The sequence below is a fragment of the Zootoca vivipara genome, chromosome 13 (assembly GCF_963506605.1).
Source record: "Zootoca vivipara chromosome 13, rZooViv1.1, whole genome shotgun sequence".
Classification (NCBI taxonomy): domain Eukaryota; kingdom Metazoa; phylum Chordata; class Lepidosauria; order Squamata; family Lacertidae; genus Zootoca; species Zootoca vivipara.
The window spans coordinates 52,020,119-52,033,685 of record NC_083288.1 but is presented as its reverse complement, the minus strand read 5'-3'; the positions used below and the strand labels follow the sequence as shown (position 1 = coordinate 52,033,685).

The 13,567-nt window shown below is 49.9% G+C and overlaps 1 protein-coding gene across 1 annotated transcript in view; it reads right to left on the bottom strand.

Moving 5' to 3' along the window:
* Positions 1–13,567, bottom strand: part of SENP3 (SUMO specific peptidase 3) — a 29,126-nt gene that overhangs the window by 2,468 nt on the left and 13,091 nt on the right. Inside the window, exons 5-10 of the mRNA XM_035136396.2 lie at positions 12,612–12,759; positions 10,830–10,877; positions 8,881–8,958; positions 8,314–8,451; positions 6,378–6,461; positions 6,012–6,062 (exon numbers count right to left, since the gene is read on the bottom strand). Coding sequence (XP_034992287.2) covers positions 6,012–6,062; positions 6,378–6,461; positions 8,314–8,451; positions 8,881–8,958; positions 10,830–10,877; positions 12,612–12,759 — 547 coding nt within the window. The remainder of the gene's footprint in view (positions 1–6,011; positions 6,063–6,377; positions 6,462–8,313; positions 8,452–8,880; positions 8,959–10,829; positions 10,878–12,611; positions 12,760–13,567) is intronic.

The following is a 13,567-nucleotide window of genomic DNA, read 5'->3' as shown; positions in this document are numbered from 1 at the left end:
CCAGAGAGACAGTCTCAGTCCTTCTGACCGCTCCAAATCTGGTGTGATAGAAAGCATTCCCTTAGACCCCCTACCCTGAATTTCTACAAACAAACAAAACCACAACACCTAACTTTGGGAGGCTGGCAAATATCACTTGGCTCGTAAGCCACCCCAGGGGCAATTCAGAGATTCCGTCAACAGGCCCACTTCTTGAAGGAGCCTGATGGGAGGGGTTGTCCCAAACAGCCTGAGCGCCCCAGCTTGGGGAAGGCTGGTATTCAGAATTAGGCACACAAACTCTTGTGCTTGACCTGTCCCTCGTAGGGTTAAAGGACACAAGAAGAGCCTGCTGGATCAGGCCAATGGCCCATCAAGTCTAGCATCCTCTTCTCAGAATAAACACCGGTCCTGAAAGACCTACATTGGCTCCCAGTACGTTTCCAAGCACAATTCAAAGTGTTGGGCGCTGACCTTGAAAGCCCTAAACGGCTTCAAAGGCCCAGTAGACCTGAAAGAGCGTCTCCACCCACATCGTTCAGCCCAGACACTGAGGTCCAGCTCCAAGGGCCTTCTGGCGGTTCCCTCCCTGCGAGAAGTGAGGTTACAGGGAACCAGGCAGAGGGCCTTCTCGGAGGTGGCGCCCGCCCTGTGGAACACCCTGCCATCAGATGTCAAGGAAATAAACAACTATCTGAATTTTAGAAGACAGCTGAAGGCAGCTCTGTTTAGGGAATTTTTTAATGTCTGATGTTTTATTGTGTTTTTAATATTCTGTTGGGAGCCGCCCAGAGTGGCTGGGGAAACCTAGCCAGATGGGCAGGGTATAAATAATTATTTATTTATTTTTAAAATATGATGATGGTGATGACGATGTAATAGGACTTGCTGCAATTGTGATGTTTAGCTTCTTTAGTAGACACTCTTTTGTTAGCAGTGCTTTATAGATTGCAATTGTATGTTAATTATTTCATACGATTTCTGCTGTACTTGTGATATTCTACAGCGCTCTGCTGTGTTACTGTCATTTATTGGGATTCAGTTGAATGAGAAGTGGCGTAGAAATACAGTCGAGCCGTCAACTCCCGTGGGCAGCCAGATTCCGCAACGGGAAACCCACAAGCAAGATTCCAACACAAGGGCAACTCCCCCCTCCTGTATCGTCCAGCAACTGCTATCCAGAACCAGCCTCCAGCCTCCCAACTGGGGAAGCAGAGCATTGCCATCGTGGCTGCTAGCCCTCGATAGCCCTCTCCTCCTCCATGAATTTGTCTAATCCTCTTCTAAAGCCCTCCAAACTGGTGGCCACCCCTGCCTCCCATGGGAGGGAGTTCCATAGTTTAACTGTGTGTGAAGGAGGACTTTATTGTATCTCCCCTGAACCCTCCAACGTCCGACTTCATTAAATGTGTCGCGAGAAAGGGAGGCAAACCTTGCTTTCTCTGTGCAGGACATCATTTTATAAACTTCCACCTTGTTGCCTCTTAAAGGTAAAGTAAAGGTAAAGGGGCCCCTGACCATCAGGTCCAGTCGTGTCTGACTCTGGGGTTGCGGCGCTCATCTCGCTCTATAGGCCGAGGGAGCCAGCGTTTGCCCGCAGACAGCTTCCGGGTCATGTGGCCAGCATGACAAAGCTGCTTCTGGTGAACCAGAGCAGCGCACGGAAACGCCGTTTACCTTCCCGCCGGAGCGGTTCCTATTTATCTACTTGCACTTTGATGTGCTTTCGAACTGCTAGGTGGGCAGGAGCTGGGACCGAGCAACGGGAGCTCACCCCATTGCAGGGATTCGAACCGCCGACCTTCTGATCAGCAAGCCCTAGACTCTGTGGTTTAACCCACAGCGCCACCTGGGTCCACCTTGTTGCCTCTTACTCGCCTTATCTCTGGCCCCCCAAATCCCCAAAGGCTGCGACCTTTATCGCCACATCCCCTTGATAATTTGGGTTGCCCTTCTCCTGAGCTTTTCCCAAATGCGGTAAGGACTTTAAATCACAATGAATGCACTGAAAAAGAAAAAAGTTGTGTGTGCGTCTAGCTCAAACATTGCCACGTAGAGAACCCGATTATGCACACTGCAGGACAGCCTCGCTAGAGGGGAGGCGCCAACTCCCTCCAGGAATGGGACTGACTGTTCCTGCCGTCCGGACACCCACCCCACCCCCAGAAAACGGCTTCTGAGATTCCGCCATGCCTGGACAAGACCACACAAGCGTTTTGAAGCCTGTTGTTTCGAAGTAAAATCTTGCCAGACTGGAGGAAGGGGAAGAAGGCAGAACAGCCTTGTGTGCTGCCCACATTACGAGCTGCTGTTGCTGCAAACAGAGGTTGCCTCCTGATCACCCTCTCTTTTCTTTGCGGGAAGGGGGAAATCCTGCTTTCTGGCTGCAAATTAGATGATGCTTATTTGCCTTAATGCATCTAATAATAATAATAATAATAATAATAATATTTATACCCCGCCCATCTGACTGGGTTTCCCAGGCCACTCTGGGCAGCTCCCAACAGAATATTACAAACATGATAAAACATCAAATATTAAAAACTTCCCTAAACAGGCCTGCCTTCAGATGTCATCTGAAAGTCAGATAATTGTTTATTGCCTTGGCATCTGATGGGAGGGCGTTCCACAGGGCGGGCGCCACCACCGAGAAGGCCCTCTGCCTGGTTCCCTGTAACCCCGCTTCTCGCAGGGAGGGAACCGCCAGAAGGCCCTCGGAGCTGGACCTCCGTGTCTGGGCTGAACGATGGAGGTGGAGGCTCTCCTTCAGGTATACTGGGCCTTTGAGGCTGTTTAGGGCTTTAAAGCCACTTGTATGACATTCACCTGAAAAGCAGTGTCTGTATGCAGACATACACGCCTGCCAACCCACCCTGGGCTCCTTTGGAGAAAAAGGTGGGATGTAGATTTAATTAAATGCATAGTTTTTGTTTTGTTTTTGCAGCAGAAACAGCAGTCCCCAACCTTCATGGGCAGGAGGACTCCCTTTTAACTTTGCAGACCTTCACATGCTGATTTGCCGTAGCTTTACAGACGCTGTACAGATGGCCAGAGGATTGGAGAAGATCAGTCTACATCCCAATTCCAAAGAAGGGCAGCGCCAAAGAATGCTCCAACTACCGCACAACTGCACTCATTTCACACGCTAGCAAGGTTATGCTCAAAATTCTACAAGGCAGGCTTCAGGCAAATAGAAGGGGAAGAAATGGAGGGAGGGAGAGATTTTACTTTCTTGGGCTCCTTGATCACAGCAGATGGTGACAGCAGTCACAAAATTAAAAGATGCCTGCTTCTTGGGAGAAAAGCAATGACAAACCTAGACAGCATCTTAAAAAGCCTGGCCATCACCTTGCCAGCAAAGGTCCGTATAGTTAGAGCTATGGTTTTCCCAGTAGTGGTGTATGGAAGTGAGAGCTGGACCATCAAGAAGGCTGATCGCCGAAGAATTGATGCTTTTGAATTATGGTGCTGGAGGAGACTCTTGAGAGTCCCATGGACTGCAAGAAGATCAAACCTATCCATTCTGAAGGAAATCAGCCCTGAGTGCTCACTGGAAGGACAGATCGTGAAGCTGAGGCTCCAATACTTTGGCCACCTCATGAGAAGAGAAGACTCCCTGGAAAAGACCCTGATGTTGGGAAAGATGGAGGGCACTAGGAGAAGGGGACGACAGAGGACGAGATGGCTGGACAGTGTTCTCAAAGCTACGAACATGAGTTTGACCAAACTGCGGGAGGCAGTGGAAGACAGGAGTGCCTGGCATGCTCTGGTCCATGGGGTCACGAAGAGTCGGACACGACTAAATGACTAAACAACAATACAGACGCTGTTAACAGAGAAAACACAGCCATGGTGTAGGAAGTTTTAAGGTGGCTGCTTGGCTGCCTTTCAAGACCCAAGTCTCCGGATCACACTTTTGAAAGGAGCGCTCGGTTTTTTTGGAGAGGACGAGTTACTTGACATGTCAGAACGTCACAGCAAGGAAGATACTCCGTATAGGAATTAATAGGAAAACTGCATGAGTCTGATCATCTCACACAGACATTAGATGCAAGAGAGAAGCCAACATCAACCAGGGTGAGGTAAAAGCAGATCTTATATGTAAGATCAGATGCAATTACTACATGGTTTGGTACTGCCCTTCTACACAGGCTCTTTATAAAAGGTAAAATGCTCTTCAGAGAGAAAATACAACAGCAACATATAGCTTGTATGCCTGAATGTTTATTTTTAAATCACCTCCTATCCTGAAAAGATATCTCACAAACTAAAAGCAACTGAAGGGTAGAACTTGAATGACTGCTTTTTAAATACAGTGGTACCTCGGGTTTGGGCTACGCTTTGGGTTACGTGTTTTCAGGTTGCGTACCACGGGAAACCCGGAAGTACCACGCAGCCCTGCGGGATACGAACACTGGGGGTTGTGGGCGTGCCTCCATCACGGATTATGTACGCAACCCAAGGTTCCACTGCATATCACATGGTTTTATCTCTTGCAGAAAGATTGAGACACATGGCTGCTTAGTGCCATTAGTATATGCAGATGTCTGCCTCATTTAATGCTGTAAAGGTAAAGGTAAAGGGACCCCTGACCATTAGGTCCAGTCGTGACTGACTGGGGTTGCACGCTCATCTCGCATTATTGGCCGAGGGAGCCGGCGTACAGCTTCCAGGTCATGTGGCCAGCATGACAAAGCCACTTCTGGCGAACCAGAGCAGCACACGGAAACGCCCTTTACCTTCCCGCTGTAGCGGTTCCTATTTATCTACTTGCATTTTGACGTGCTTTCGAACTGCTAGGTTGGCAGGAGCTGGGGCCGAGCAACGGGAGCTCACCCCGTCACAGGGATTCGAACCGCTGACCTTCTGATCAGCAAGTCCTAGACTCAGTGGTTTAACCCACAGCGCCACCTGGGTTTATGCGCAACATAAACACCATTTAATATCATTATACTTTTACTATGTACCCCCTCAATATTCCAAGATTCATTCTAGGTCTAACCCACAGTGCCACCTGGGTCCCTTCATTTAATGCTATATATAACCTTTATTCCCTATAATAATGGAACTCACAGGTAGAGAATACTGGGGGGGGGGGCTTATATGTCTTTATTATCTGTAAAGGAAATCACTGTGTGATCAATACTTTACTATTCCTTCAAAGCTGCCCTGGCTCTTTATAAATGTGTCCTTCTAGGCTGTGATGCTTTCTGGTTTGAAATTTTTGATTCTTTCTTTACGCCTAGGCAGTCATAAGAGGAGGAGGAGTTTGGATTTGATATCCCGCTTTATCCCTACCCGAAGGAGTCTCAAAGTGGCTAACATTCTCCTTTTCCTTCCTCCTCCACAACAGACACTCTGTGAGGTGAGTGGGGCTGAGAGATTTCAGAGAAGTGTGACTAGCCCAAGGTCACCCAGCAGCTGCATGTGGAGGAGCGGAGACACAAACCCGGTTCCCCAGATTATGAGTCTACCGCTCTTAACCACTACACCACACTGGCTCTCAGTGAAAGTAAGAAGAGTCCTGATGGATGAGGCCAGTGGCCCATCCAGTCCAGCATCCTGTTCTCCCAGTGGCCAACCAGATGCCCATCATGGGAAACCCGCAATCAGGATTTGAACACATGAGCCGCTCTCCCGCTCCTGCGGTTTCCAGCAACTGGTACCTGGAAGCATTGCTGCCTCCAGGTGTGAAGGTTAGCAGCCATCGATAGCCCTCCCTCCTCCACAAATTTGTAACCCCCTTTAAAGCCATTTAGGTCGGTGGCCATCGCTGCCTCCTGTGGGAGGGAGTTCCACAGTTTAACCCCTGAGCTGTGTGAAGAGGGATTTTCTTTTATCTGTCCTGAATCTTCCCAGCATTCAGCGTCCTTGGATTTCCACCACCTGGGCAGCATGAATGTCTATGGCCAAGGAGGGGGCAGCTGATGGAGAAGACAAGGGAAAATAGCACCTTTCCCCTTCTGAAAGCCACAAAGTGTCTGTTGATTTTCGGAAAAACCTCAAGACCCCTCCTGCGCCCTCCGCCTCACCTGCAAGACGAAAGCGCCGCAGTCACTGTCGTTGTTCTGCCTGGCGATGTTCTGGAAGGAACGAAAGGGAGATTGGGTCAGGGCGAGGAGGGAGAACAGCAGCACGAAATGACTATCCCTCTCCTGTCAGGGAGGCCCCTCAGGCCCGCTCTGGGTCACTCGCTCCCTTGACCGCTTGGAAATCAAGAGAGACCTGCCCAAAACCTCCCCCCCCCCTGATTCCCCCATTTCTCTCAAGAGCATTCTGCACTGGCGCACACCCAGGTAACACCATTCTTTGCGCTAAACAGCCGTTTGGGGCCCACTTATCGTGGGTTGAGCATGGCCATAGCCGGTGAGCAAATGGGGAGGAGGGATACCACTCACCATCTGAAAAACCCCTTTCCACCCGTCTCTGAAGTCCGGACGGTTCTTCTTGTCTGCTTCAGCCTGCAGGTATCTGCAGATGTGCTGTGGGGGGGGAAGGAGAACAGGCGGGTTTCGAGTGTGAGCACTGGGAAGAGTGGTCCATTTCTCAGCTCCCTTCCTAAAGGGCAGGATGGCTAGACCAGTGTTTCCCAACCTTGGGTTGCCAACTGGTTTTGGACTACAACTCCCATCATCCCTAGTTAGCAGGACCAGGGGTCAGGGATGATGGGAATTGTAGTCCGAAAACAGTTGGAGACCCAAGGTTGGGAAACACTTAGCTAGACCACCCTCACCCCCTCCTCGCAAGCAGGTTTTTGCACATGTTGGAAGCCACCCAGAGCGGCTGTGGCAACCCAGTCAGATGGGCAGGGTACAAATAATAAAATTAGGGCAGCTGTTTATCAGCTCCATCTGGTACGCCGGCTGAGACCCTCCCTGCCTGCAGACTGTTTGGCAGAGTGGTGCATGCTCTGGTTATCTCCCACTTGGACTACTGCCATGCGCTCTACGTGGGGCTACCTTTGAAGGCGACCCGGAAACTACAACTAATCCAGAATGCGGCAGCCAGACTGGTGACTGGGAGCGGCCGCCGAGACCATATAACACCGGACCTGAAAGACCTACACTGGCTCCCGGGACGTTTCAGAGCACAATTCAAAGTGTTGGTGCTGACCTTTAAAGCCCAGTATACCTGAAGGAGTGTCTCCACTCCCACTGTTCAGCCCTGACCCTGAGGTCCAGCTCCGAGGGCCTTCTGGCAGTTCCCTCCCTACAAGAAGTGAGGTTACAGGGAACCAGGCAGAGGGCCTTCTCGGTAGTGGCACCCGCCCTGTGGAACGCCCTCCCATCAGATGTCAGGGAAATAAACAACTATCTGACTTTTAGAAGATATCTGAGGGCCCTGTTTAGGGAAGTTTTTAATGTCTGATGTTTTATCGTGTTTTTAATATTTTGATGGAAGCCGCCCAGAGTGGCTGGGGAAACCCAGCCAGATGGGCGGGGTATTATTACTACTACTACTACTACTAATAATAATAGGCACAACAACAGAATGTCTAGCCGCGCTTTTTCAATAACAATAATATTATGTTCATTTTTCACATGGTCTCTAGTCCTTCCCCTGCCCACCCCCGAAATATTTCTGGGGAAACCCAGTCAGATGGGTGGGATATATAAAAATTATTATTAATATCATCATCATCATGGAGCCCTTAAGGCACCGTCATCCTCGGAGGTCCCCACCCAATCTTCAGACAGCCTTCGGCCTTGAGAGTCAGTGTGGCTCAGGGGTTAGAGCGCTGAACCAAGGAGACCCAGGTTCAAATCCCCAGCCGGCCACGGAGCTCGCTGGGTTCGACCCTGGGGCCTGCTGCCTTCTTCCAGCCTAACCCACCTCACAGGGTTGTTGTGGGGGGTTCAAAGAGTAGGAGAACCAGATACAGGCCAACCTTGAGCACCTTGGTGAAAAGGTGGCGTATGAAGGAAATAAATGCAACAGGAACCTAAGAAGGTGGATCAGGACAGAGGCTGCCCGCTTAGTCCAGCATCTTGTTCTCACAGGGGCCAAGCAGAAGGGTGGAAAGCCAGGAGCGGAACCTGGGTCCTACAGCAACGCTTTGCCCGCACGCGATTCCCCGGTGACTGCTTTTCAGAGGAGTTCACTGATAGTGGGGGTTCTATGCATCCAGGGCTCTCACCCTTCAAGGAACTGTGGGGGACGGCGGCCCAAGAGAATCCCTGGAGGATTCCGCATCCACCCCGGCTCTTTGACAGAAGCTGTGGCAGCCCAGTTTCAAACTGGTCCAAATGAATAGCGACTGTAGGAGCTATCATAGGAGGAGGAGGAGGAAGGGGAGGGGCTCCTTGCTTATGGCCCACCCACCCAGCCCTTTACCTTGGGGCACCTCCGGTTGAGGGTGCGCTGGGAGTCCAGGTAGGTGATTTTCTTCTGCTTCACTTCCACACAGATCAGAGACCAGTGGACCTCCAGGTGGATTGGAATGAGGAGCAACTCCTTGTTGAAGATGTCCACCTGTTAAGGGGCAGGCACACCGGGTCAGACTCAGCAGCCCCTTCTCAATAAGTCTCCTCTGCCTCCACCGTCCCCCATGGAATCACAGAGCTGCAAGGGACCCCCAAGGGATCAACCAGTCCAACCCTCTGTGTCCCCTCCTCTCGGACGTTCAGCAATACAGGAAGTTGCCTCGTACAACCTCATTTTATCTTTTGAACATATCAAGGAGTTGCTTTCACCATTCTTTCACCCGTCTTATTGGCGATTTTATTGTCTGATTCTCTTTGTAAACCCCTTTGAGGCCTTCCACCCTCCCTAAATCAAGTGGTGTATAATTTGTTTGGTGCTTTGTTGTTGTTTTTTAAAAAATCTGCACCCCGCCTTTCGCTCTCTGCTCCTCCACCCTGCAAAGGGCACTGGAACAGAGAATTCTTGGCAGCCACTCACGTTTTTGGTCCAGCGCTTGACTCCCTCGTACCCCTTGGTTCGTAGCTTATCGTAGAAAAAACTGTTGAAGAAATGAACCTGGTGGAAGAAAAAAACAAGTTGCTTTGGGTCCACGAAAGAGGCGACACGGTGTGGGGCTGGAGGGGTGGGAAGCGTCAGGGCAGGAAGCAAGTCAAAGCAGCGGGAAGAGGGTGGTATCACCCCCATGTTGGACCGACCGGCTAGATCCCAGCCATTTATAGTGCATATACAAGCCCTTGCCAATCTGGCACTCTCGCGGCCCAGAGGCAGTAGTGTCGTGTAGCGATTACAGGGCTAGGACTTGGGGAGACCAGGGTTCAAATCCCTACCGAGCCATGAGGCTCACTGGGTCACCCTGAGCCAGTCACTGCCTCTCCCAGCCTAACTTATCCCGCAGGGTTCTTGCGGGAATTAAATGGAGGAGAACCACGTATGTTGCTTTGAGCTCCTTTGAGAAAAAGGTGGCGCAGGTAGCGAACCGATTTACTTGGGGGTCGCGTTTCGGAACCCCCCTCACTTCTGGGTTCAGCGCAATGTGCGCGTGCACAGTCGTGCACGTATCGGACACGCCTAGAAAGGTTGCTGCCTGCTTATAAATGTAGATACAGTCATACCTCGGGTTAAGTACGCTTCAGTTCGAGTACTTTCAGTTTAAGTACTCCGCAGACCCGGAAGTGTTTACTTCCGGGCTCTGCTGCGCGCGCATGCGCAGAAGCGTTCTATTGGCGGTTCGTGCGTGCTATCGCCACTCAGATTAAGTGCTTTTCGGGGTGTGAATGGCACCCTGGAACCAATTAAGTACTTAACCCGTAAACAATAATAAAGAGGTTTGCAAAGGCTGTGGCAGGTTGGGGACCATTCCACGAGCGCCACCAAGTGGTGATAATGGAGAACGACAGCCGCTCGGGTCTGTCTGCTCAAACCGCCTGCAACCTTTCCAGATCCAGCACCCTCTCTGTTGTCCTCCTGCTTTCTCATGGCAACAAAGAGGGTGAGGTGGGTGCTGCTGCTGCTGCTAGCATGACTTGCCAGAGAACTCGGGTCACCCTCACCTACTGGAAGAACGAAGCTCCCTCTCTCTTGGTCCGTGCCTAACTGAGCTCCGGCAGAGGGGCTACTTCAAGCAAGGAGCAACTGAGGCCTTCTCCTACAGGAGGCAGCGACGGCCACCAGCTTGGACGGTTTTAATCAGACAAAATCACAGGGGATGAGGCTATCGTTTTCATCGCACTTTTTGTGGTTTTCATCTTGTAATTTTTTGCTGTAAACTTCCCTGAGATCTACGGGTGAAGGGTGGTGTTGAGTTTTTTTTTAAGGAGGGGAAGCCCTGTTTTTTGGGGTTTAGGTCAAACTTTTGAGCTTCTTTTAGGAGGGAGGCCCATTTTTGTTTAGGGCTTCAGGTCATAGTTCAGCTTTTTTTTAGGGAGGAGGAAAATTTTGGGTGAGCTTTTTTTTAGGGGTGCCAGTGATCTAGCAGTGATCTACCACAGACATCCAGTGATCTACTGGTAGATCACAATCTACCTGTTGGACGTGCCTGTAATAAATAATAACCAGCCACAATGGCTGTGTCCTGCCAGAGGCAGTAAATACCCCTGAATAGCAGGTCCCGGGAATCGCAAGCAGGGAGAGCACCACTGTTCCTGCTTGCGGGCTTCCCTTTCAGGCATCGTCTGGCCGGCCACTGTGAGAGCAGGATGCTGGACTGGAGGGGCCACGGGCCTGATCCAGCTGGGCTCTTCATATGAACACATGGCGAAGGGGCCCGTTTGCTCCCTCCATGGGTCTCCACACTGTCTTTAACCCCCCCCATAAGTGAAAAATATTTATTATTATTATTATTATTATTATTATTATTATTATTATTATTAAAGTTATATGCCTCCCTTCACTCAAAAGATCACTGGGAGGTTAATAGCGATGCTCACCTTGTCTGGCACTGTGTCCATGACCAGGTCCCCGTACATGTTCATTACCTGCCCAGAAAAAAGGAGGCAAATAGGTTAGGGGGTCGACAGATTTCTTTAATCTCCTCCTCAAAGGAGATTTTGCTAGGCTCCATCCTCCAGATTTATTATGTCAGATAGCATTCGTACGCCCATTCATAGCGATATTAAAAAAAATCTGGAATTTGATTAGTGAATTCTTGATACAGGTTTTGTTGTAACCGTTTCAGGGTAGATTGCTTTTAACCTTTCACATAGAATGTATCCGGCCTGGTTTTTGTGTTTCTGCTTTTTGCGACTCCCCTGCCACGCTGCGTTCCTTATTTCTCCTTATCTGACCTCAAGAGAGGCGCAAGCATCAAGGCCAGCCAGGATGTTTTGCTATTTTTGCTCTTGAGCATCGGGGGGGGGGGGGAATAATCCAGCATCTCTCCTTGAAGCTCTTTGACATGTTTTGGGAACAGGGAAGTAAGATAAGGGACTTAAATGTCAACAGCCCCTACTGAAGGCCTGGTTGCCAAGGAGATTGGGGTTAAAGTGCGGTAGTTGAGACCAAATGTTTTGGGGGCTGATACCAGTGTGGAGTCAGACATTTTGCACCCCATGATCAGTGACCTTCCTCGATGTATGCAGGAGGCTGTTTTATGACTCTTTGTGTGTTGTGTAGGAGTACCCCCTATATGGGTGCTTCTGTATGGTAGCTTTGTTACAAATTTGTTTGTAGAAGTCCTTTCTAACTGGGGGGGGTTCACTGAACAACTGGTTGGGAGAGGGCTGTCCTATTGCCTACAGATCAGGGCTTCTAACAACTACCTTCAAGAACAAAAAAACGCTTTCTCTTGTTGCTTTTATTACATAGGTAGAGTCCAAACTCTTGCCAATCTCATGAGGTTTACCAATCTACTTTATTGGTAAATAAAGTAAAATAGAATTGTAGAGTTGGGAGGTACCGTGTGTGTGTGTGTGTGTGTGTGTGTGTGTGTGTGTGTGTGTGTCATCCAGTCCAATCCCCAGCAATAAAGGAATCACAGCTAAAGCATCCATTGACAGATGGCCATCCAACCTGTGCTTAGAAACCTCCGAGGAAGGGGAGGCCACAACCTCCCGAGGGAGACTGTTCCACTGTTGAACAGCTCTCACCACCAGAAAGTCCTCCCTAATGTTTAGTTGGAATCTCCTTTCTTGTCATTTGAATCCATTAATTGGGACCCTACCCTCTGGAGCAGCAGAAAAAAGGCTTGGTAATAATAGGTTTATTAGTAGTACCCCGCCCATGTGACTGGGTTGGCCCTGCCACTCTGGGCGGGGCTTGCTCCACCTTCCACGTGACGCCCTTTCAGATATTGGAAGGTGGGCTACCGCATCACCTCTAGGTCTCCTCTTCTCCCTCCCTCAACCGTTCCGCATCCGGCTTGGTTTCCAGACCCTTTGGTCAAATTCCTCTGCACACCTTGCAGCCTGTCAATATCCTTCTTAAACTGGGGTGCCCAGAACCGGACACAGGACTCGGCTTACTGTACACTGATCTGAAACCTCACCCCCATTTTGCAAACGGAGAAACACTATTTACAGCCACATCCGTCCCTTGGCGGTCACATCATGCCAGCTCTCATAACTGCCCCGCCGCTGGCTGTGCCTCTCCCATGTCGGTCCCCCCCCCAATACCTTCCTCCAGTCACTCACCTTGCTTTCTCCCCCACACAAAAACCACCTCCCAGCCATGCAAGCTTTCTCTCCCTTGCCCCGTTCGCCTCCGCAGCCTACCTGGTCGTTGAGCCAGTTGGGCCCGTACAGTGTCTGCAGGTCGTCCATGGTGACCACGTGGCGCTTATAAGTGACCCGGAAGGTCCGAAGCATGGCATTGCCCGGCAAGCGCTGGTAGGACTGGATCAGTTGGTTGACCATGCCTTTCCTGCAGGGCCCGGAGAGAGAGCCCCAGAGGAGGGATCACCGTCAGAACAAAAATGCCACGGGGGGAAAGCTCCAAGGATTTGGGTATACAGTGGTACCTTGGTTCCCAAACAGCGAAAACCCGGAAGTGTTCCAGTTTTCGAACATTTTTCGGAAGCCGAATGTCCAATGCGGCTGTCGGCTATTGTTTCCGGGGGGGCCTGCACCGATCAGAAGCCACGCCTTGGTTTCCGAATATTTCAGAAGTCAAATGGACTTCTGGACCGGATTAAGTTTGGCGCTTTTGTTTTTGCGTTTTTGTGGCTTTTTCTGTTAATTTGTTTTTGTGACTATGTTGAACTCAGTTTGGCTACTAATTAAATCGTGTGACTGGGGAAACAGATAAAAGCCCCCCATCCCTAACCCTAACCCCCATCCAAACAATGACTATCATCAGTGAAGGTAAGAAAAAAAATTAGTTTTAATTTTTATCATCTACAATACTGGCACATTCATTTTATAGTACAGTGCATTGATTATTGCTTTCATTTTATGGATCAATGGGCTCGTTAAGATAGTAAAATTCATGTTAACCTGCTGTTTTAGGGGTTATTTTTAAAAGCCTGGAATGGATCAATCCCTTTTGCATTACTTTCTATGGGAAAGCGTGCCTTGGTTTTGGAACGCTTTGGTTTTGGAACAGACTTCCGGAACAGATTAATTTTGAGAACCAAGGTACCACTGTACGCAACATTCGTGTGTGCGCCCTAACCCTTGGAACCGAACACCCCATAAGATGCAGAGTCTTAACCGAAGTCAGTCCTGGTAGA